The sequence below is a fragment of the Ailuropoda melanoleuca genome, chromosome 2 (assembly GCF_002007445.2).
Source record: "Ailuropoda melanoleuca isolate Jingjing chromosome 2, ASM200744v2, whole genome shotgun sequence".
NCBI classification, from domain to species: Eukaryota; Metazoa; Chordata; class Mammalia; order Carnivora; family Ursidae; genus Ailuropoda; species Ailuropoda melanoleuca.
The window spans coordinates 77,258,101-77,281,969 of record NC_048219.1 but is presented as its reverse complement, the minus strand read 5'-3'; the positions used below and the strand labels follow the sequence as shown (position 1 = coordinate 77,281,969).

General features: G+C 59.8%; 1 protein-coding gene across 3 annotated transcripts; it reads right to left on the bottom strand.

The window, feature by feature from the left end:
* Positions 1-705: 705 nt before the first annotated feature.
* Positions 706-23,855, bottom strand: KCNC4 (potassium voltage-gated channel subfamily C member 4). 3 transcript variants are annotated; one of them, XM_034654058.1, is made up of 4 exons: positions 22,333-23,855; positions 10,831-11,767; positions 8,925-9,128; positions 706-3,015 (listed from the first exon to the last, which is right to left on the bottom strand). In XM_034654058.1, the coding sequence occupies exons 1-4, from the start codon at positions 23,008-23,010 to the stop codon at positions 2,960-2,962; spliced, it is 1,875 nt and encodes a 624-aa protein (XP_034509949.1). In that variant the 5' UTR covers positions 23,011-23,855; the 3' UTR covers positions 706-2,959. The 3 variants fall into 3 exon arrangements, with proteins under 3 accessions (XP_034509949.1, XP_034509948.1, XP_034509947.1); XM_034654057.1 differs by having other exon boundaries at positions 707-2,953; XM_034654056.1 differs by lacking the exon at positions 706-3,015 and adding an exon at positions 6,179-6,494.
* Between the last annotated feature and the right edge of the window lie 14 nt (positions 23,856-23,869).

Here is a 23,869-nt window from a genome sequence, read left to right as displayed (position 1 = left end):
GTGTCCTGTTCTCTTGACCAGCCCCATAATTTGGGCTGTTTCTGAGGAAGCCCCAGCCTTTCCTCCCTGACTGCACTGCCCACTGTTTCTGTGAGGTGAGGCGGAGGGGTGGTCCTTTCTCTCACTCAACTCTCTGCCCCTGGGCGCTGCCCCTCTCCCCTCCAGAAGTCTGTCATCGGACTGTCACCAGGGACCCCAGCTGCATCACCTTGGGTCCCCTCAGGGCCATCCTGGCATCTGGGACCCCTGGGCTGTTTGCTGGTTCTTGGCCCCTGAGCGTGAAATGGTTCCACACTCATCTACAAAAAAACAAAACAGGAAAACAGCCATTTTGGACGTGGGCCCTCATGCGTAATATCATTATGGAGCCAGCAGCGCATCCAGTCCCATTATCGCCGGGCCAGGCTTCTCTGAGGCGAGCCTGGCTGCAAATGGCTTTCTCCGGTCTGGGGGGGCCCACAGCCCCTACTTGCCCTCCACTGCCGGAGGAGATCTTATCTTTAATGGACAACTGGCTGCCTGCCATCGCTTTGCCTCGGCTGGCTCCGGCTCCAAGCCCGATTTTCTCTTAGACTTCAGGAGCACGCTGCCCCTCACTGCTTCCATCCCCTCGGCTCTGCCTTCCTCACCCCTGCCCTCCCCCCCAACCCCCGACCCCGGTGTGCTCTTGTCCTTTCTTGGTGTGGCCTGACATGGAGGAGAGCCCAGAAGTCTGTGGACAGAAGCCTGAGGGCTACAGCAAGGAGTGAGGAGAGAGCTAACAACTTACTGGGCCTCCACTGCGTGTTGTAGGCACATCTAGGGCCCTGAGCCAGGCCCGTACGCTCACTGTCTTTGACATCAGGGCTGTTGTGATCCCTGTTCTCCAGGCAGGGAAACGGAGGCTCGGTGAGCTGCCTGGCTCAAGTCACCCAGCTAGAGTGTGGCGAGATTTGAATCCAGACTTGGAACTGAGGCCCCAGGACTCTTGCTTATGTCTGGAGTAAGAGAGGGTGAGGTGGACAGACCTGTTCCCAGACGTGGCAGCATGGTTTCCAGAGGCCAGAGCAAAATGAACACGTAGGGACCCTGCTTCCATGATTTCAAGATGCTGAGAGCTGAGCTTGAAGCCAGGCATGGGGCCCTTCCGAGCGAGCGCCCAGGCCACATGCCTGGGAGCCAGCCCTGAGCATGCCCCCATGTGAGTGAGCAGGGAAACCCCAGGGAGGGGCCGTGTGTCACCATCACGTACCACGACCCCCCTCCTCTCGCGCCCCAGGATTCGGTTATTCCGCCATCCCTCAGTGGTCCCGGACGTGCCATCACTCCCTTGTGGGCCTCCGTTCATCAGCCACCCAGTCGTCGCAGCGACTTGGGCATCCCCAGGGCCTTGGCCCACAAAGAACTGGCACCATTGCAGGGAGGAGACCCCCCGCAGACACAAGCAGGAATACAGGGGAACTCCTTCCAAACGCCTCTGTCCTTCTGCACTACGGTGGGGCTCAGGGGGCAGCAGCAAAGACCAGAACGCTGCCTGAGAGCCAGGGTCCTGGGTTTCCCTTTCCCGACCCCAGGCAATCCTTTCTCCTCTCTGAGCATTCGTGTCTAGCTCTGAAGGCAGGGGTGGTGAGGTATCAATGATTCCTGGGGGTGGGGGGGGGCAGGGCTATGATAGGCGTGTGCTGCATTTCTCAGGTGTTGGGGTGGAAGCCCGGGGATGTCCCCACAGACACAGAGCCAGAAAGGAGAGGCGGAGGCAGTCACTCGCGGCAAGAGCAGCAGGACGCTCCAGATGTCTTTATTGGGGCTCGGGCACAGCATGACAGTGGAAGGCATGTGGACAGGGCGGCAGGGCCCGGCCTGGGCATGCCTCAGACACACACGCACACGCGAGGACACACACACGCACACGTGCGCACACACACACACACACATACACGAGGGGACAGCTTTAGAAAAGGACTGACCAACACTAGGGTGGGGTGGGGCAGGGGGAGTGGGGAGGGAGGGCCGCGGGAGGGGCAGAGGCCAAGGTCGAAGGGGTCACCCGGCCTCTGCTATTGCACGGTCCTCTGGCCACCGGCCAGGAAGTACAGTATTGCAACTGGTCTCCACTCGCCCGAGGCTTCCCCTTCTCAGACCCCTGAGCCAGATGGGCAGACAGACCCCTTCCCTGCCCGTCTGCCCAGCAGCATCTTTGAAAACAAACGGACGAAGGAGACAGAACAAAAACCCCAAAATAAAAGAAGACGAAACGCCCCCCTCAGTCTAGGACAGGGGGAAGGGGGAAGAAGGAGTGGAAGAAGCTGCAGAGGGGCCCCTGGAAGTGCCCCCAAACTGGGGCGAGGGTGGGAGGTAGAACCCCAATCTGGGGTGGGGTGGGGCTAGTGGAGCCATGACCCTGAGGGTCAAGCAGGCCTTCCACAGACCACCGGCCAAGGGGAAAACAATCCCAAGGGGGCAAGTCTAGCCTGGGATCCCCCAGTGGGACGGGCCATTCCCAGATGCTCTTTTCCTGGGATATTCCACAATACGTGGTCAGCAGAAACAAGGAGTCAGGGCAGGGGAAGGGGACGGGGATTGGGGGGGCCTGGGGGTGGGGCCCGGGCTTGGGGAGACACAGCCTAACAAAGAAGACAGACCACCAACAGCACGTGCACTACACACGAGAGTAGAGCATGTATGAATATAGATACCACATGTGTATATATGTCTCTTCAGTGTACAGCAGAACAGAACATCGGACCCAGACGGCTCTGGGCCCAGAGGGTTACATGGGAGGCTTTCCGTCAGTCCTGTGCAAACAAGGATCTCTGAGTCTTTCCCAGCGAAAGATTCTTGCCAGGGTTCCAGAGTTTCCCTAAGCCTTTGGCTTTCTGTCTGTCTGCCTGCCTCTCTCACGCTGGTGCCGCTTAAGAGAGGGTGAGGACTTCAGCCTGGGCATAGCTGGGCGAGAGGGCGTCTTGGCAGGTCTCTGTGTTTAAAGAGCACAGGTGTGAGACACTGGGACGCACGCTTTCGGCTCAACATTGCCTTCTGGGGGGGCAAGGAGTTCAGCAAAAGAGAGGGAGAAACAAAGAATGAGATGTTACAAGGAAGCCAGCTGCTGACCCACAGCCTGTGGGCTAAGGACTAGGCCAGGCGCAGAGCTGGAAGCCATGGGGACCCAGGGCGAAGAGGCCAGGAAGAGCAGGGATGGGTCAGGGAATGGGGTGAGCTCCTTCTGCAGCCCCGAGCTGCCTACCCAGAGCTAGGCCAAGTGACTCCTAGGTCATCTTACAGCTTATCTCCTGCTCAGGTAATGAGCTCGAGTCTTCACAACTCAAGCACAGTGGCAGACGGACCAAGGCCCCACAGCCTGGCATGGAGGCAGTAGGGGAGGTTCCTGACATGGCCTGTGGTCCAACCTGGGCTCCCCACCCCCACGTACCTCCCCCTGCCATCACCAGCTGGGGCCATTCCACTGTCCCTGGGGGGCTAGTGAAGAAGGCTCCTGAGTGCACTGCCTTGTGGTGCCCAGCCCCCTTCCTTAATCTGGCAGGAACAGAGTTGGAGCAGCTGGAGCGTAGATCCTGAAGGGGAAGGTCAGGGAGGATGCATGTGTCCATCTCAGAACACAAAGCCAGAAAAGAGCACCTTCCTGAGAAACCCAACGGCTCGGTGAGCCCTTCTCGGCATCCCATCCTCAGCCTGGCATGTCAGTGGTGTGGGCCTTCCCTTCTCCTACCTTCCCAGTGGGGGCACAGGAAGGGCAGGCAAGGAGGCTGCTGGGGGGGCACGGATTTCGGGGTGATACTCTGGCCAGGGCAGAGGAGGCCCTCCTCTCCCAGGAGGCTCTGGGAAAGGGCAGCCTGGGGCCCAAGGGGTGATTCCTAGAGCCCCGGCCCTCGGGCAGGTGCTCGGCCTCCCCTCTGACTCCTGGGCCTAAGCTGAACAGATGTCTAACAGACGTCTTCCCCGCCTGGTTCCAGCTCACAGCTCCTCCCAGAAGCCCTGGGGGTTGAGAAATGGCCTCTAAGGTTGTCAGTAAGGTTAACAGCTCCTATCTGGGCAGCTCCCCCGCTCCGCCGGGAGGGAGTGGGCCCCAGCTCTGGGGGAAAGGCTTCTCGGAGACCGAGTGATAGGTACAGGTCCAAGTCCACGTGCAACATAAAGCAAACTGGGCTCTCAGACTAGTGGTGGAAGAGAGAGTCTTCCCCTGAGGAGGGGGGGCCCCAGGTCTGGAGAAGCAGCGGCCCGTACAGGCAGCCGTCTCCCTAGGCAGGGCCCGGCGTACAGCAGGTCTCTGTAAACTCCAGGATTCACTTTGCCCCTTCCCAGGGCCCAGAGATCCTAAGAAGTAGCTGGGGCGGACAGCGTCCTCAGCTATCCTGTTAGCTAGGTCCTGCAGAGCCAGCGGGGGGACAGGCGGGAGCCCATCTTCCAAGGCACAAGGGGCTCCCACCTGGCACTCCTGCCTCATGTCGCCCGGGGACAGCTGTACCCACCAGAGGGGTGCCATGAGCATGCCCGTCCCTGTGGGAGGGAAGAGAGGGAAGGAGGAGGTGGGTGTCGTGGAAACTTGGACTCCTGACAACTTGAGGGCCGCCACAGAAATAGCCGCGTCGGCTCCCTGAGCCAGGATGGCAAGCCTGAGCACAGAATAGCTGCGGTGGCCTCGCAAAACCGGACACCTAGCTCATCACGTCCCCGCCAGGGCCAGGACCCTGGTGCCAGGGAGCCCTTGGGGACAGGACTGAATCTGTCCTCACCAAGAAGAAGCAGCGGGGCTCCCAGGCCCAGCTCTGAGAGGGCACCTAGAGTCTCCATCCTGCTCTCCAGGGCTTCCCTGTCCCTGTCCCTTGTCCCCTCTTGAAGGGTGGTCACATGGATGCCCCTATATTTTCTCACCTCTTAGGGGGACATTTCATTCTGAGAGCAAGCAGGAGATAGGCCCCACGGACCACAGCAGGGCTGGGGTATCCCAGGACCCGCCTCGGACAGACTTTTCTGGAAGGCACATTCCTGTGTCTGCCCCAGGCTGAAGACAGAGGGCACTGAAATGGGGGTGCTCCCGGCACAGGCTTTTCACAACACCCAAACCTCATGAAATGATCTGACCTTTCTGCCCAGTTCACCTTTTGGGGCAGCCTCCAGACTCCCCAGCCTCCTGCCAAGTCCCTGAATGCTGTCTTGCCATTCCTATCTTTGCCCACCCTGGAAGGAGCAGATATGGACCTTCGTCATTCCCTCTCCGAAGTTGCATAATCTGACTCTAAAAATTGCCAGGCACACAGCTCCACTGTCAGGTCTAATTCCCATCAGGTGAAACAGGAAATGTCTCGGCTGAGGCCTTCTGTGTTTCTGGGGACGAGGGGGCCCTGGAGAGCCTCCCCCGGCACGCTGCTGGAGAGGGGCCACCTGCAGCCCGGCCCAGTCCGGCCCTGCCCTGCCTGGGAGTGGCTGCGTGCCTGCACAGGAGCAGGAGGGGGCGGGATGGCTTCTGTCCCCACCCTTCCCCTCAGCTGCCCCTGCCCAGGGTGCACCCCTGCTCCCTCAATGACTCACAGACCTGTTGTGCTCCCGGGCTCGTTAGGTAAATGAATACACTTAATTATAGAAATTAGATGAGTCTCCGGTTCTGGCAGCAATCCAGAGCGCAGAGGCTGGGTGGGAGCAGCAGGTGACTCAGGCAGGGCTGGGAGTCTGAGGCAGCGGGAGAAGGAGAGAAGAAAAACTTGTGGAAGCAGAGAGAGCAGCGCGGGAGAGATACGGCTGCTGGGGCGCAGATGGGATATGGGGCTCTGCTGCCGCCGGGTGTCACTCCCGAGAGGGCATTCCCGTACCTAGGCAGCCAACCGTGGGGCCCCAGGGACCCCACCTGCACGCCAGGCTAGAGCTGGAGAGCATCAGGCCACCTCTCCCAGGGGGGCACCATGCCCCTGACCAGTTAGCTCCCCGCGCACCAGCAGAGATGGGGGTGCCCCATGGGACAGCCTTATTCTTTGTTGGTCTGGGTGTGGGATGGACAGACAGACAGACAGAGATATTCAGTCGCAGGCTGGTTACTGACTGAAGGCCACAAGGAATGGAAATGCATTTGCCGTGATGAAGGCGGGACCCCGAGGGGAGGCAAGGCCCAGAGGCCCAGGTCCCGGGGGGGTGCTGGAGCCCCGGGAGTAGTCTCCCCCTTGCTCTCAGGCTCCAAAGCTGAACGTTCTGCGGAGCTGGGTGCTGTGGAGGAGAGCCTCGGGGGCCTGGGTTCTCCTGCCTCCTGCCCGGCTCCTTCGGGGCTCCAGAGGAATGAGGGCTGGAGGGCATGTGAGCGTGCTGTGCGCCCAGAGGTGGGGCGAGCTGAGGGCACGGCTAAGGGGCCGGGTGTCCAGGTGGAGGGCTGGTGAGAGGGTGGAAGGGGTGGGAGAGCAGGAGCTTTCTTGGAGGGTAGGGTGAGCTGTATCTCGATGTCAGTGGAGACAGCCCCAGACTGGTCCCAGCTGCTCCGGCTATGTTGTTTAAACTCCGGGATTTTGCACAGCCTTGGTGAAGAAAAGGCACATGGGTCAGAGGGGAATGGCTCCTCGTCTAAGTAGCTCCGTGGGATCCATGCTCCGGGGGGACCCTGCGGGGCAGGCAGCCCCACACTGGTTGAGGGGGCTGGCCCGCCTGGGGAAGGCCCCCTGACTTTCCCTGGCTTCCAGGTCACCTGGGCTCCAGAGGACAGACCTCAACGCCCCACAGCTGAACTTTGCCCTGTCACTGTCCCCTGGTAAGTTCCCTTCCAGCCACACAAAGGCCCCATAGCCTCTAGCAGCCTTCTTCTCAATCCTAAGCAGCCCTGATCAGCACCAGTCCCCTTCCTCCCCAGGAAGTTCACACTCTGACACTCGGCCAGCCGGAGGCTAAGCATGGGGCCTGCACCCATGGCTGAAGGAGCCCCAGGCTGCCGGCTCCAGGTCCTACACAGAGCCCGAGTGCAGAGAAGGGAGGCACGGTCTGGCACGGGGAAAGTTGCCGAGTGCTTACTGGGAGTTTGGCGATGCTAATTGCCACGCTTGCTTAGCAGGGCCTGTTTCCCAGCAACCCACCTGTTCCTTCTCGAAGGTCACTCTAATTGGCTGAGCTACATGCTTGTTGCCAAGAAGCAGTGTGGAGGCATCTTGAAAATAAAACAGCCGGGCCACACAAGCACCCAGGGGGATCTGGCGCTGCGAGGGATCCAGGCGCTCCGGCCCATGCACGCACACGTGCAACTACTGCCCTGGGCGTGTGACCCACTCCCCAGGGGGCCTCGCGGTCCCTTCTGACTCGCACCCTCACAGCCTCTTCCCCCACGCTGCTGCTGAGCCCCTCACAATACCGATGTGAAAACAGGGGTGCTTGGCACTCCGCTCAAACCCTACATGGGAGGTGGGGTCCCCCCTGCCCCACATTCTGGGCCGTCACTTAGCGTGCTCCAGCCAAAGCAGGGTCTGAACCAGGCCACAGCAGAAGCCACCACCTGTTTGTGATGAGGGCCAGGAGGGACCGGCACATCCAGAGCCCAAGGACTGGGGCACGCAGAGAATGGGGTGATCAGAGAGACACAGGAGAAGGTGTGAGTGGTCTGAGTACCTTCCGTCTGCAGCCCTGTAGCTGGGGCCCCTGGCCATCTCCTTGCAGCTGCCTGATGGCTGCACCCGTTGCCACCACCCTACAGGACATATGCCCCCCAGAGTGGGACACACCCCTCTTAGGGCCTGCGTAGGGTTGGGTGCCCTGAGGATCCCGTGGGGGTAGGGGCTGGGAAGGTGCCCTGCAGGCTGCATGGGATGGGCAGGCCAGGGGTCACCCTTGGGGGGGACAGAGCCATTACACGAATCTTATAGCAGCCACTACCCCACCTCACTCAACCCTGACTTGGTCTGGAGTTTGGGGACAGCAAGAAATTTGGTAGGGGGCGGGGGGGAAGGGCAGGTGGTGGGTGGAGGCGGATTTAGCTAAAAGAGGGCAGGTTAAGAAGTGGCCTGAGAACCCAGGGACAAGCTTTTTTTTGGGGGTGGGGGTTCAAGGTTTATCCTGGAACTAAGTGTTTAGGCAGGTTACGTCACAGGGACAGGGCACGAAAGACAAAAAAGGGATGAGGAGCCGCACAGGAACACCTGCTCTTGAGAGGCCTGTTCTCAGCCACTACTGGCCCTCAACCATCCTCTGCCCCCCTTTTTGCAGTAAGGAATCCCCAGCTCCAGCTTCTGCTCTGCTCCTGCCACAGCTTGGGGGCTGCTGATGGAATTTCAGCCTTCCCTTACCGGAGAGAAGAGCCTACTTCCCTGAACCCTCCGAATCCTTCAAAGCAACTTCAGAGGGACACGTATTCCCTGCCGACCCCTGCCCCCAGCCCACCTCCTGGTCACCTCTGCCTCAAGAGGCCTGCCAAGCTGGGTCAGCCCTTCCTGGGCTCCTGGACCCTCGTGCAGGATGGAGGGGGTAGGACCCGTGCTAGGTTCTCCGAGACCTCACGGCAGCCGCTCATTCTCACCCTGACTCCTGAATGTTGTTGGCCTCTCCGGGGATTACTTACTTGGGATGTAGCTGTGTGTCAGGGAGGTCTAGGGAAAGTGTGGCCGTGACCCCGCGGAGCCAGGCCTCAAGCTCACAGCAGGAACCAGAGGGAGAGGTGGTGATAGAATGGAGGGCAAAGGCAGGGGGTCCTGACTGGGTACCCCTTACCCTCTAGCGCTTGTCTTCCCCGTGGGCATCTAGGGTGGGGGGCGCTGGGCTCTGCGTACCTCTGGGGGATGCCCAAGGCCTTTCTAATCCAGGGACCGGGAGATCAGGGTACCCATCCTAAAAGCGGGGGCACGTCCAAGGCAGAGGAGATGGTGGCCAAGGAGGCCTCAGGGGAGGAGGGGACATCAAGTTTTGCGGGAGACACTGGGGAGACTCAGCTCCCTGGGGGCTCTCCACCTGCCCGGCCTGGGGAGCCATACCTTTCCGGACACTACCATCGGCACAGGCATAGTCCCCGGCGCTGAGCAGGAAGCAGGCAGCTGCCTTCTTGTTTTTGTCTCGGGGGCCAGAGCGTCGCAGGGCCCGGCGCTCCTCGGGGGTGGGGACAGAGGCCAGGGGCTGGGTGAGGCCAGCTCCCTCCTCGTCTGACAGCACCGCATTGGCATCGCCGTTCTGCTTGGAGTCTAAAGGGGGCAGACAGAAAGGAGGCGGTGTGAGGGCTGCCCGGGCCTTCCTCAAGGGCTCGCCTGGAGTCTCCAATCCCAGACCTAGAGGGTCACTTCCCCAACCCAAGGGGGCCTCGCATCTCCCTGGGAGGGCCAGGGGGCGGGGGACAGGAGGCCCTGCTTCCCTCTCAGCCTTGGCCTAGCATCTTCCTGGGGACACAGATACCCTAAGCAGGGGTCCCTGAAATCTGTCCGCTGCGGGCTCTTAGCCCCGGCCCCCTGCCTCCGTCAGGCATTACTGGGGAGGACGGGGGGAGGCACCCGGCTCTGGAGAGGAGCCCGCTTGGTCTGAAGGCAGCGGCCTTGGCATTGGCCAGGAGTGCCCTGACCACGGCCAAGCAGTTAGGGTCAGGCTGAGGCTTAGCCGATGGGGCCGTGGTAAGTGTGGCTTGAGGAGCTGGTTCTGGGGCTTGTCCATTCCGATACCAGGTTTCCCTCTGAGCTCTGAACAGGCCTCGGGGTACAGCTGACTCCCCAGGGCACTGGCTGGGAGATTTACATTCAGGGATCAGGGAAGGGGTACCACTTTGGTGGGGGAGAAGGGGGGAGCATGAAGGTGCTGTTCCATCAAGGTCTCTGGAAGACCCAGGTCCCCCAAATGACCCCAGGGAGTGAGTAGCCCCAGCATGTATCCTGGGCACCCACCAACAGGCCAGGTGAGTGTCTTGAGTCAGGCACCCCCCTGGAGGAGAGTCCCACTTTGTCCCCAGAGCTTGGCCAGAAGCTGCCAACCCCAGCTCCCAGATGGTCTGGCATCCAAGGGCTCCTCCAGGGAACCTCAGACTTCTCTCGGGAGCCCACCCCATACCTAACCCTCAGGTTCCCACTCTCCAACCTAACTCCAAGTTGCTGTGGGTTAAGCTGATTTCCTTTCCCATCTCTTGACTCGGGTGGAAGCAAGCTTTCCAGGGGTGGCCTTTCACATTCCTTGAAGAAGAGGATCAGGCCCTCAGGCCCTCGCCCTCCAGGATGCAGATGCAATTTCTTGCACCCTTCCTTTTCCCCTGCCCGACCCTGTCTGGGCTGTTCCCTCTCGGTTCCCTCCCATCCCACGTTAAACCCTGAGCCCAGGACTCAATCTAGCTTGTGCTGAACAGAAGGCAGCCTCCCACTGCTGTTACGTTATCACATTTATTAGGCTAAGAGACATCAGACTCCAGGGTTTGGAAAGAAATGATTCATGCGTTGAGGCACCTTGGAAGAACAGCTGCCTTGCTCTCTAGCTAATAACAACAACGCCTGATGCTTGTAAGGTGGTTTTTACTTCTCAAAGTACTCTCCTATCTGTCATTTGTTTGGGTCTCATCAAAGTCCTGGGAATAGGAGAGCATTCCCATTTGCCAGGTGAGGATCAGAGAGGGTAAGTGACTGGCCTCGAGTCACACAGCACAGTGGCCAAGGTGGTATTGGAATTCACTGCCCATCACAGCCCAAATTGGATGGGACACTCACTCCACAAACTCTGACATTCAGAAAGCTCCTGAAAAGCCAGAAGACAAAGATTTGGCCTCAATACTTTGCCCTCTTCAAGGCACATCTCACACTCAGGGAAGCCCGGAGTAGTAAAGCACAACCCCAAATTGCAAGGGCTGAGGTTCATCTGGGGACTCCCTGGGCCACTGGGGGAGAGGTGGCTTTCCTTCCCAACCCCCAATCTCACCTGCCCGTTTCCTCTCAACCATACCCTCTTCTGGGGCAGGGGGGCTGGTATCACTGTAGGTGCTGTCCCGGGGCGAGGTCTCCTCCGACTTGCAGTAAATGGGTGACTCAAGCTGGGGCGGCCGGGGCACGTGCTTCTTTCTTTTCTTAGGCAGCTTCTGCTTGGCCATGGCCAGGGAATAGTACATGCCGAAGTTGTTGACGATGACGGGCACGGGCATGGCGATGGTGAGCACGCCAGCCAGTGCACACAGCGCCCCCACCAGCATGCCCGACCACGTCTTGGGGTACATGTCCCCGTAGCCCAGCGTCGTCATGGTGACCACCGCCCACCAGAAGCCGATGGGGATGTTCTTGAAGTCGGTGTGGTCGTTGCCCCGCGGGTCGGAGGGCCTGGCGCCGATGCGCTCGGCGTAGTAGATCATGGTGGCGAAGATGAGCACGCCCAGCGCCAGGAAGATGATGAGCAGCAGGAACTCGTTGGTGCTGGCGCGCAGCGTGTGGCCCAGCACGCGCAGCCCCACGAAGTGGCGCGTGAGCTTGAAGATGCGCAGGATCCGCACGAAACGCACCACGCGCAGGAAGCCCAGCACGTCTCGGGCCGCCTTGGACGACAGGCCGCTCAGTCCCACCTCCAGGTAGAAGGGTAGGATGGCCACGAAGTCGATGATGTTGAGCAGGTTCTTGACGAAGTCCAGCGTGTCGGGGCAGCACACGATGCGCACCAGGAACTCCAGCGTGAACCACAGCACGCACACCCCCTCGATGTAGGTCAGGATGGGCTCTGTCTCCACCTCCCGCCGGAAGTGCACGCTGGTGGTGTTCCCCACCCGGTGGATCTCGGTCACGTTGCGGTCAATGTTGAAGGCCTCATGGGTCTCCAGGCAGAAGGTGGTGATGGAGACCAGGATGAAGAAGAGAGAGGCGAAGGCCACCACCTGCGGGCGAAGAGGAGAGTGGGGCGGCTGTCAGGGCCGGGTGGGCGCCCTCCTGTGCGTGGAGGGTGGGGCAGGGGTCACCGGGCACTTGTTAGGCAGCGAGAGGCAGGATTAAGGTACACGGTCAGGGGCTGGAACTCCCTCCTCAGGGGGTCTTTATCCATCTGCTTGGGGGTTGTAGGGCAGTAGTTCCCAATCTTTGTCCCTGTGCACAGAAGATAGAGACCGCTCCGGGCTGGAAGCCACTGAACAGGGACCTATGGCTGACTGGCCCCGCCCCCCGGCCGCCCCCCCCACTGCCTGGCTCCAAGCACCAGCAGTCCTGTCGTGCCTTAAAGCTTCGATCATCTGGGAATCTTGTCAAAATGTGATTCTGATTCAAGAGGCTGAGGACAGGGCCTGTGATTCTGCATTTCTAACAAACTCTCAGGTGAGGCTGCTGGTCCACACACTACACTTGGAGTAACTAGGCTTTAAGACAGTGGTCCTCAAAGCCAGGACCCGGGCCTGCAGCAGCATTGCTTGGGAACTAGTGAGAAACGCAAATTCTCGGGCCCCGTGTAAACCTCCTGAATGAGAAATACTGGAGGTAGGGCCCATAATCTTTTTAACAAACCTTCCAGGTAATTCTGATGCCTGCTAAGTTTTGAGGTCCGCTGCATTAAGGGATATGCCCAGAGACAGGGGGCTGGAGGGAATGACCCTGGGCCTCTTTCTGCCAGCTGAGTCTTTAAGCTCCAGCCATGACATCCCCCCTCCTCAAGCCCCAAGTCCCAGCCCCTCTCCCCCACCTCTCAGTTTAGAACGTCCCAGCCAACTGCCCAGACAGTGAGAAGTGTCTGAAGAAAGACAGCATGCTCCACGGCAGGAGACAGGGGGAGTCTGCCTAGAATAACCACCCCTTCCCTTCCCCACAACTGACATTTCCTGGGACACTGAGCTCCAACAAAAAATAAACCGCACCCACTGGGATCAGAGTGTAGCAGCGGCTGGTCCAGACTGGGCTCTCAGCTAGCCTGATGACAGCAGCGCTCAGCAGAGGTTGAAGTGTCCAATCATTATGAATGGAGAGGAAATGCATGTGTAATAACACCAATTACGGAGCCTTCATCTGTTATTCACCACTGTCAGGGTACCTGTTGCCGAGCTCTACGCCCCCTGCAGCTGCCTGTCCTGTGGCGCCTCGCCGGGGGGCGCGGCACGTGGGGATGGGCTTCCTCCCCAGCAGAGGGCTGCGCTTCAAACAGGTGTACGAGGCAGGACTGTAGCCCCGCCACCACTTGGCAACCCCCACGCCTGCCCCACCCTGATTTCCATCTGACTCTGGCATTGCCTCCTGTCTAATGGTGCCTCTCGGATATGCCTTGCTCCCCAAGAGTCTGCGCTGGGAGGGAGAAAAGGCACACCTTGCTCTTACTGCAGCCGAACAGCAATGGAGAGTACAAGGGGAGCTGGGAAAATGAAGAAGCAGCACCTCCGGGGCTTCTGAAGCAGGAGCGAGTCTGAGGAGCGAACTTGGGAATGAACATCCATTAGCTGTCTATTCTGTCCTGGCACGGCTGGGCACTTGGTACGCGTTACAGCCTTCAGTCCTCCCCGAGACCCTGTGAGGTAAGCCTCATCGTTTCGCTTTACAGATGGGGAACTGAGCATCAGAGAGGTTCTGTGCTCGCCTGAGGCCACACAGCCTGGAAGGGGTGGAAACCAGACTTGAACTCAGCACGGTTTAACTTCAGAGGCTGCCCTCCCTTTACACCACACTGTCTTCCCCACCCCCCCAGGCAGGATCAATTCACAGACCCAGGAAAGTCTTCTCTGAACCGTCAGCAGTGCCCCCAGCCAGCTCCCTGATGACGGTTATTTCACCCTTAGGGATGTGTACCTTTGGCTTAAGACAGACATGCATCACACACTAAGATATCTTATTTACACTTGAACATGGACGGGTAGATCAGATATAGCAAGGAAGGAGAAGGGAGGTGGCAGACCACAGGTAACACTTTCCCTCCTTGAACAACTTTGCCTGGAGCTTCTCCTGTCTGCTGTTCTCCCGTGAAGGTAAATTTCAAGTTCCTTTTCTGACCTCATTTTACTTCCTTGAGAAATGGGCTAGCAAGGCAATACGGGCTGATGTGGATCTTAGGCAAATGGCTCCAGCCCGCGGGCTCTCCATGGCCATCCAGAGACGAATTGGTGGAGGCACCCATCCGGTGGACGCGGGGATGCTGGGAACCCAGAGTCCTGGCACCGCCCCCCCATCCCCAGAAGCAAAGGGGGTTGGGGTAAGGGGTGGGGACAGCATATCCCAGCTCTGCCAGGAAGCATGGGAAGCAGGAGCTCGCTCTCTCCGAGGAAAAGTTAGCCAGGAGAGTTGGCCCACCTGGGAGCCGAGCGTGAAGTTAATTAGTGATTCGGAAAAACAAGTCCAGGAAGCGCTGCCAAGGGGCTGAGCAGAGGGCACGGAGAGTGGGGGAAGGGAGGGCGGGCCGTGTGCCTGGCCACCTTCTCACCCACAGGGCCCAGATGCCTTCCTCCCCGCCAGCCCAGATTGCTTCCGAGCCACCCCTCCTGCGTTAGGGGACAACTCCTGAATTCCTGCAGTGTTCACTCACTTTCGCTGTGTTGTTAAAACACAGAACTGTTGGATCTATTTACTTTACTGCTCACCTCTGCCCTCCCAGAAGATGGGGCAAGGAAAGGGTAGCCACCCATGGGTGCCCATTTCTCAGGGGCGGCGGACACACGAGAGAGGGCAAATGACTCGCTCAAGATCAAACTGAGGCCAGGTCTCCTGCCTCTCAGCTCACAGTTCTTTCCACCTGGCCCTCTAACCAAACAAGTGGGGACAGTCCACCCCTCCTTGGTGACCCCTTCGCGTGACCTCTCCAGGCCTGGCAGCCAGGCCAGGCAGGCCCCAGAAAGCCCTCCCTCCCCGAGGAGACAGACAGACCTGAGGCCGACCTGGGACAGATGCAGGCATCTGGGTTCTGGCACGTTGCCCCAGGTGGGTCCCTTCGGGGCCCCAGTTATTCCTTTTTCCCCTAAGTTATTCCCAAACCGAATGATTTCGTAATCGGTGGTCCTAAGCAAGCGCGATCAAGGTCCTTCACCAGGCCTTCCCCTCTGGCGGTAGGGACACTGCTTTTTTTCTCCCACTCTCTTGACTGAGGGCTTCTGGGGACAAAAAAGGGCCAAGGAAGGAGGTGGGGGCTGCAAAATCACCCCCTTTAGGCATCAAGGCCTAGAGCCGGAGCCTTCTGAGAGCCCTTTCGAGGCCACCCTCTAGAGCTGGCAGGGCACGCCTGCACCCCCTGCCCACCACCGAGCAGAGAGCGAGCGCAAAGAGCCAAGGAGCCCTGGGGTCGGACGGCCTAGGTCCCTCACCCTGGCCCGGCCCCTCACCGGGTAAATGGTGCACTTCGTACTTGTCTCTCGCTACAGAACGGGGACAGCACTAATGCCCACCGGGTGGCATTACTGTGGGACGAAATGAGCTTCTAATGGCAAGTGTCTGGCACGCAGTACGGGCTCAGTAAACAGTGACAGAGCCCATGAGGTGTGGGGGCCTCCACAGACCCCCCCGCACGCAGCTTCTGAAAGCTGAGTTGGTTCTGGAGACAGAAAAATCCCCCAATCCTCGCTCTTTAGAAGCAAAGGGTCTCAGAAGCTCATCCCTTTCTGCTGTTTTACAACCAAAGAAACTGAGGCCCAGGGGAGAGCGACCTGCCCTGTTTCCCGTGGTGGAAGTGGTCAGTTCTTTCTACAGCCTGAGGACGCAGGGCATAGATTCTGCCGAAAGACAAAGCTGCCCCAGCGGAAAGCTGCTGGTGTGAACTGGTCTGCCAGCAGCTACTCTCTCCCTGCTGGAAGGCTGCAGGAGGGATCTCACCATCCCGGACAGGATGCTCCTACCCTCTGTGCAGGAAAGCGCTGCTTCTTCGAGCTTCCTACTCCCCCTGGGCCCCCACATTGGCTGGCGCTGTATCCTCCTGGGGACCCTCCGGTCCGGAGACCCAGGTGTTTTAGCTGGTGGGTCAGCCCCATTAGCAGCCTCCTTCATTGAGCTCATTCTGAGACAGTCACTGATGGAAATCTAAAGTCCCACACTTCTGGGTCCAAGTTGGGCTCTGCTTCCCACTGCCCGAGAGACCTTAGGCAAAGTTCTTAACCTCTCTGAGCCTTCAGATCTTTGCCCATAAAATGGAAACCGAGTGCCTACTACGTGCCAAACACTGTTCGGGGTGCTGGGGAATAGCAGGAAACAGAACAAACACCCCTGCCCCTTGGGCCTTACATTCAAGTAGCAGGGAAGTGCCGACAAATTAGTGAACTATATTGTATGTCAGATGCTGTAAATGTGAGGAAGAAAAATAAAGAGGAAAGGGGGTAAGGAGTATGAGGGTGAGGGAAGTATTTCCAATCGGGTGATGAGGCAAGGCCTCGGCCAAGGTGACATCAAAGCAGAGACCTGAAGGAGTGAGGGAGTGAGTTATGCGACAATCCAGAGGAGAGCTCAAGAAGCAGAGGGGACAGGCAGTGCAAAGGCCCTGAGGCTACAGTGTGCTTGATATGTTGAGGGGATGAGAACAGTGCCCACCTGATGAGGTGGTTTCGAGGATTAAAAGAAACGATATTTGTAAGACTCAGCACAGAACCTCGAGTGTCTCCAGAATCTGGCACAGGCTGGGTCGGGGGGGTAGGGGGGAGGTGACAGACACCAGTCATTGGGAACTGAATACAATCAGCGGGGGCAGGGGAGGGGAGCCCAAGGAGAAAGGGCCAAGGAGACAGATGGACAGATAAACATGAGAAGACTCATGCCCAAAACCTATATTAAGGATGAAGTGTAGGAGAAGAGAAATTTGAGAACACAGCCAAAGACACTTGCAGAGGAAGATCTGTGGGGATGGGATGAGGAGCTGAGGCTTCCGGGGAAGTGAGATCCTGGTGCCCAGGCAGCGCTGTAAAGGGAGCAGGCAGCCCTGGGGGCTCAGAAGCAGGAAAGGAGAGAGTGTCTACCAGGCAAGGCATCTCTCGGCTGCTCCCGGGCTCCTAAATGAGGGCCTGTACTACAGGGCCAGCCTAGGGACCCCTGTTCCTCTCCCTTCACAGGCTCCCCTAGGAGCAGACCCTGGCCCTGGGACCTCCCATCCTGTTCCAGGGGCCAGAGCCAGCCTTTACCCATGCCCACCTCCTGCCAAGCCTGCACGTGGGGCTTCTCAGGGCCTCTGGGGTGCCGAGAGCTGAGGAGTCCGGCCCCAGAAGGAATTCGGTCCAGCCCAGATCACTGGCCAAGAACTTACCCAGCCAAACGCAATTCTTGGCTATTGCCTATCCATGGTCTCTGCTGTCCTATCTCTGCCCAGGCTGGTCCCCTGGCCAGGAAATGCGCCCCTTCCCTAACTCTGCATGGTTAAGCGCTACCCACGTTGAAAATGTATTTATTTATATATTTATTTATAGCCTGCCTCCTTCTAAAATTATTTAAGGGAGCTAAGTCATTATCCTGCAGGGCCTATCCAGCTTAACTTCTGTTTCCTCGTGGAAGCTTCCCTGCCTGCCAACCCTCTCCCCCGCCTCACCTCACCTCACCTAGGGCTGGGATTTATCGCTTTCTCGTGTCACCTCCTATTGGACTTTATTTTTTTAAGACTCCTGTGGCTTCTCTCATGACCTTTCTTGTATTATTATTACTATTCCTTGTCACCTAATTCCCCTCAGCTGCCACCTACTCCATCTGACCCAGCTCTCTTCAGGAACAGGGACCATGGCTGACTCAGCCTTATATTTAGGGCCCAGCTTGACGTCTGGCATGTAGTAAGTACTCAATAAATGTTTTCTGAATGACTGGGGCCAAGGTGACTGCCTGCTTCCTCTCCTGGTGCTGGGGAGCCTGTCACGAGGAGACACGGCCAGCCCTGACCAACTGAGGCTAGAGGTGAGAGGTACGGCCAGCAATATCTCCAGGTACGTGGGCTCTCAGACTCCATGGCTTTCCAGGGTGGGCCAAGACCACTGCCTGATGGAGCCCCTGGCCAGGGGCTGGGTCACCATCATCCAGCCTGAAAACAAACAAACAAACAAACAAAAAAAAAACCCTAGCAGGGAGCTGGGCCAGAGATTGTGGTAGGCTGGCTGCCCGGCAACAAGGATGGCCTGAGCGCCCTGGTGTCCAGCAGGCCAGGCCAGCACTGTCCATGGGTGGACGCCAGGGGCCTGGGGACTCCCCGTGCCCGAGGCCCAACTGCCTGGCTCTGTTCCTGCCTGCTCTTCCCCCATCTCCCCAAAATAGCCCGTTTATTTTAGCCCCTCCCCCACTTTACACCCCACCCCAAATGGTGACAAACAGAAACACCTCATTATCCGGAGACAAGATGTTCAGAGGCAAATGTTGGTCTGTTCAGAACAAAAAAGAAACACACAAAACAAACCCAGGAGATGGGGAGGCTGCCTCCGGGCGGGCAGGTCGGGGGGAGGCCTGCAGGTCTGGGAGGACACCCCTCCTGCTCCTGGGAAGGCGCATGCTGGCACTCCCTTCCGGGTGGCCTGGGGAAGGCAGGGCACCCAGCCTCCCAGGCTCGGCTTCCTGGCTCTCCCCAGCCCAGCGGCTTTGGGACCAGAGGGTCCCGCCCACCGACCGGCTAGTCCCAGGCAATGCCCTGGCCAGAGAATCGGGGCGCCTTCAGAAGGGATGGGCGGGAACAGAACTCTGCAACTCTTTCCAAGAAGGCCTCCATTTCATTCCTCTGCCTGGGCCAGGGGACACCTAGTCCCCTCTGGTAACTAGGTCCCCTTTCTTTTTGTTAAAGTCCCACGGTGAGGAAAACACAGAGAGCAAGCTCAGAGGCGAGCAATTCCAAGGAGTGAGGGGATGGTTGCTTTAGTCTGGAGGGAAAAGTGAGGGGATGGATGAGAGGAGAGCGGAAGGCCCCCTGGGGGGCCCCGGGAAGTCAGAGGCCCTTCTGCAGGTGGGTACAAACACGGACGTGGGTTCACGAGATCTGGGTTTGGAGCCCAGTTCTACCGCCAGCTGTGTGAGCTTGGGCAAGCCCCTCTGGGCCTCAGTTTCCTTCACTGTGGACTGAGGTGAATGGTCCCTGCCTCACATAGGCCAGATGCTAGAGCAAAGCCGAGGTGACACACAGTGCGTGCTTCATCCAGGTGAAAACCCGGCCCCAGCTGCCTCCCTGGGGCCACAGGGATCCTTGGGGTCACATCCTCTCCTCAGAAGGGAAACATGGGAAAACTAACGCGGGTAGGGATTTAGCCAAAGGAGAATGACTATCCCTCTCAACGGGGCTGAGAGCCGACTGAAGCCAGTCTCACTCCTGGGCCTATTTTACAGCTCCCAATACTGCCCCAAACCCTGCTGGTTCCCCTCAGTCTGGGAAGCCACCCCAGCTGCGGCTGAGCCTGGGACAACGGGCACTAGGCAGGTGGGGACAGGACCTGCCTGCCCGTCGTGCCTGCTCCCAGGTCAGGCCGCAGAAACGGAACCACAGCAGTGGCCACCGTGGGCCCGGCCACACTGAGGGGAGCAGGGGTGAGCACCCCGGCCGGCCTAGAGCCTGCGTGATCGGGAATGGGTCTGCAGGCCAGGCCAGGAGCTAGGCGACAGGCTCGACCATCAGCTCAGTTCACTTTCCCTTTGTATCTGTTTTGCTCCTGTCATAACGCACTGCTCAGATGACCAGCTGCTGTGTGCAGAGAGATGCCTGGGGCGGAGCACTGCTCTTCCGCGCTCCTGGCCTTCAGTGAACGCTCCAGGCCTGTGGCCGAGGCTGCAGGCCCCGAGTACGGGAATATGCACACTGCCCCAGGGGCCGGGGCTGGAGGGGCCGTGGTATGGGCCTGGGGGCCACAGAGTAGGGAGGGCACAGCCCCAGAACCCCTACACCTCAGGCCTGGAGGGGTAACAGAGTCAACGTCCCTTCTGATGTCCCCATCTGCCCCGGGGTTTTCTGATGTCACCCACGGGAGGTACAGAACCTCAGAACACCTTCCAGGCCAGGGTAAGAAACAAGCCACCTGTCCACCTCAAGAACAGCCACGGTCGGTGGAAAGAACATGTCGCAGTCCGAGGAGCAGGGGTGGGACTCAGGGCATGCCACCATCAGGCTGTGTCATCTCAGGCAGGATCCTTACCCTCTCGCCGCCCCAGGCCGTGAAACCGGGAGGATAGCTCCACTCTTGAGTTTACTGGGAGGACTAGCGCTTAATGCAAAGTGCAGTTACTCGCAGTTATTAAATTCTTTAGACAATGTATTCCCACTTGTCTGTCCCAAGAACAGCTGACGCGAAGGGCTAACCTCTGCCCTGTGCTCCCCAGCAGGAGGCAAGTCCTCTTTTTCGACAAGTGCCATCAAGCTCTACACAGCTGTTCCATTGGTATTCACAACCAGAAAGTTGCAAACGAGGGAAGGTGTCCTCCTGCTCTCTTGTTACTTAAGTGTGTCTGACGACATTTAACACCTCGAATCCTGCTTTCTTCATTGCTTCAATATGAAGAATTGACCCTGCCTGGTCCCAGACTCCTGACGGCAACTGGAATGCGCTGGCTGATGGGATTCCCTATCAAAAGGGCAAGTATCTGGGACTTCTGAAGGAACTGAAGGGGCCAGGCTGGCTCTGAGCTTACTCAGAGCCCCCTGGCTGCCCCCTCCCCGGGGTTTGTGGAGCGGAACGTAAACTCATGGATGGCACATCCCTTGGAATCCAAAAGAGAAGAACCAGAGAAGGTGAAAAGTCCCCCAGAGATCCCAGAACACTCAGAAATAGGACCTAGCTCTCCCTAACCACCTCATTCCTGCCTCATTCCTCAGCTCATTGCTGCCTCCCTGGCTTGTCCCCAAGTCTATGAAGCCAAATCTACCACCTCCACCACCACCACCCCGCCCCCAACTTGGAAAGAACCTGAATTATCCACACTTGTCACTCTCCCCTAGCACACACAGCCTCGAGGTGCCACGAGCAGGGTCAGCGAAGTACATGAGAAGCCCGCAGAACTCACAGCAGACCCAGGCCAGAGCATGACCGGGCCCTCACCTTCTGAGTGGACCTCAGGACTGTAGGGGAAGTAACAAAGGCAGCTGGCCCCTGCTTCACTCTCGGTCCAGAGAAAGTTCTCTACCCCTCCAGGGGCTTCCCCGGGGGGATCCCGCAGGCCCAGCCTGATAGCCTCGGGCCACGGAGACCTCTGTTCCTCCCAGGCTGGAGCTGCCTCAACACCAGCCTGGCCCGCCCTGCAGCCCCATTTCGGTCTCCCTTCCTCCCCTGGGTGGGGGGGGGGGGGGGGGGGGGAATTTTTCCTTCCATGATTAGGTTGAGGCCCAGCCCAGGAGGTGCTGGAGAGGGTGACACGGCTCTGAGACTCATTAACAGGACAACTTGGGATGCCAGAGGTGAGGACCAGCTTCCACAGCAGAAGGCGGTCCCCAGACCCAGTACGTGTTGCTCTTTCCTGTGTCCCAGAGAGACCCCAGCCAGGCTTCAGGCTGCCAACTGTGAAGCCAGACTCCAGCCCCCAGGGCTCTCTGTTTAAAGAATCTAAAGCCATCCTTCAGGGATTTTTTCTTTTTTAAAGCTGTCCATGCATATCTCCACCCCTCTACCCCCTTTCACCTAAGGGGGTTGGGAGAAACCGGACTGACTTGGGGAGGGGGTGGTAGGAAGGGACTAGACCTTGCCAAGATCAACCTGTGCCACCCCCCCTCCCCCCATATACCCGTTTCAAGCAGCAACCTGAACCAAGGCTTTCTGGGAAGCCAATCTATGCCACAGCAGGAAGAAAAGAAGTGGCAACAAATGTGGGATCATCGCAGGCAGCCTGTGGCTGGCCGCTGACCGCGGGAGACTGCAGCACCCAGAACATTAGGCCCTTCCTGTCGAACCGAAGCCAGGCCATCCCAGGTGACCAGGAAGCCTTAGGGCCATGGCATGAGGCAGACATCTTGACTTATCTCCCTGAAGGAAGGGGTCTCCAGAGACCTGGAGGAGAGGCCTGGATTCTGGTCCCAGCTCTGGCTGCCACGGGCTGAAGCTGGTGTCCCCCCTCTACAAAACTCCAGCATACGGAGCCACCCGAGCGTTTGAAGGAGGCGGCATGCATGGAAGGAGCTAGCAGAGCGGCCTGTCACAGAGTAGGCGCTCCACACACCCAGTTTTCTTCCTCCAGGCACTGCCTGCCTCAGGCAGGGGGCCTAATTCCAGCTCTCTAGGAGGCTGGCCCTGTGGAGGAGTGGGGGATAAATGAAGAGAGCCGGCCTGCGCACCAAGAAGGGGGTGGAAGAGCTCAGCGAAGGGTACCCCACTCCCTCGGAGGGGATGCGGCAAAGCAGGCAGATGGGACGAGGGCCAAGTAGTAAGTCAAGGCGTGCAGGAGAGAGGCTGTGTGTTGGCGGCGGAGGGGGAGGGTGAGTCCCCCGGGGGCCCGGGGAAGCCGGAGGGAATTGGGAGGGAGGCAGAGGCAAGGTAAATCAGTCTCTGCCCGCTCCTGCCCGCCCCTCTCCCCACCGCCCCCGGTCCCCTTGCACACCCGAGAGGAGACCCAGGCTCCTGCCACTCACCCTGGCCGCCCGGGAGGAGTAGGGATCCTCGAAGAGCGCCCACATGCGGGGCTGCCAGCCACGGCAGCCCCCGGACCCGGCGCCGGGGCCCGCACCTCCCTCGTGGGGCCCCAGGCGCTGCAGGGCCAGCTCCCGCTCCTCGTCGCCGGCCTCGTCACCCGTCCCCGCGCCACCGCCGCCTCCGTCCGGACTCTCGAAGATATCGAGCGCCTCTTCGGCGTCGCGGTGCTGGCGGTAGGTCATCCAGCAGCAGGGCTCCACATCGGTCTCGTCGATGCCCCAGAAGGTGAGCTCCTCCTCGAAGAGCGGCCCGCACACGTCGGCGGGGCAGTGCAGCTTGCCCGTTCGGTAGTAGTTGAGCACGTAAGCGAAGACGCCCGGGTGCCGGTCGAAGAAGAACTCGCAGGTCCCGCCGCCGCTGCTGCCGCTGCTGCCTGCACCGCCGCCATCGGACTCGGGCCGGCCCCCGCCGTCGGGATCGGCCAGCCAGGCGAGGCGGGTGCCCGGTAGGGTGCGCAGGGTGCTGCGGTAGGTCTCATGTCGCGTGCCGCCCACGTTGATGATGATCTTCTCCGACGCCTCGCCCTTGGCCATCTCCTCCTTCAGACATGTTTTGGACGGAGGCTTGTTCCCCGACTTGCGCCCACGGTAGGAGGAGACACACACCGAGCTGATCATAAGAAGCGCTGCGGGGCTTCGGCTTGGGGCGGCCGCTGCCCTCCAAACACCCTTCCCGAGGAGGCAGCGTCAGACGGGGGAGGGGGGAGGAGGCGAGGAGGAGGCAGGAGGCGGCGGCGGCCCCCTCTGCGGCTTGGCCCTGCCCCTGCCTCCCCCCCGGGGCGCGGAGCAGGAGGAGTTGGGTTTCTCGGGTGCACAGGTGGTTGGGGTTTGGGCAGGCAGCTCCGGCGAGGGAGGCAGGGAGGGAAAAGGCGAACCGAGGACCCAGGCGAGGGGTCCGGGGAGGCGCGGGCAAACACACACCTCTCCGGCTAGGACTGGACACCCAGACGCTCGGGCTCTGGACACGCCCCCCTTCACCCCCAAAAGGCGAGTTAGCGCACAGTCCAGGCGCACCGCGAGGGTCCGGGGCGCGCGCGCGCTCACACTCACACGGGGCACCCTCCGGCTTTCCGAGACCGCGCCGAGTCCCGGGAGCCGCCGGCGTCCCTGCGGCGGCGGCAGCGCAGCAGCAACAAGTCCTCGAAGCGGCTTCCGGGGCCGGGCCGACGCTCTCACGGCAGCCGGAGCTCCGCGGGCCCGGGGTGCTTGCGGTCAACACGCGGCGGCGGCGGCGGCATGTGGCCTCTTCCCCCCATTCATAAATCCAGCGCAGGGCACCGAAGGCGGGCGGGGCTGAGCGGAGCGCGGCGTTCAAACGGGCGGGGGCTGCGCAGGGCTAGGCGGCCGCAGGAAATCAAGCGCGCCAGCAGGAGCGAGCCTCCGGTTCTGCGTCCGCGGCTCGGCAGCGGCCGGGAGCGGCGCTGGGCTGGCGCTGCGCAGCGGGGGCCGTGCTGGGGCGGGGGGCCCTCAGACGGGG

Bases quoted from the DNA above. Each gene is read 5' to 3' on its own strand.
- KCNC4 (XM_034654056.1), bottom strand. From the start codon at position 23,010: ATGATCAGCTCGGTGTGTGTCTCCTCCTACCGTGGGCGCAAGTCGGGG. The intron at 11,768-22,332 runs GTGAGTGGCAGG...CTTCGCCCGCAG, and splicing joins ACTCCTCCCGGGCGGCCAGG to GTGGTGGCCTTCGCCTCTCT. The intron at 6,495-8,924 runs GTATGGCTCCCC...TTCTTCACCAAG, and splicing joins CGATGGTAGTGTCCGGAAAG to GCTGTGCAAAATCCCGGAGT.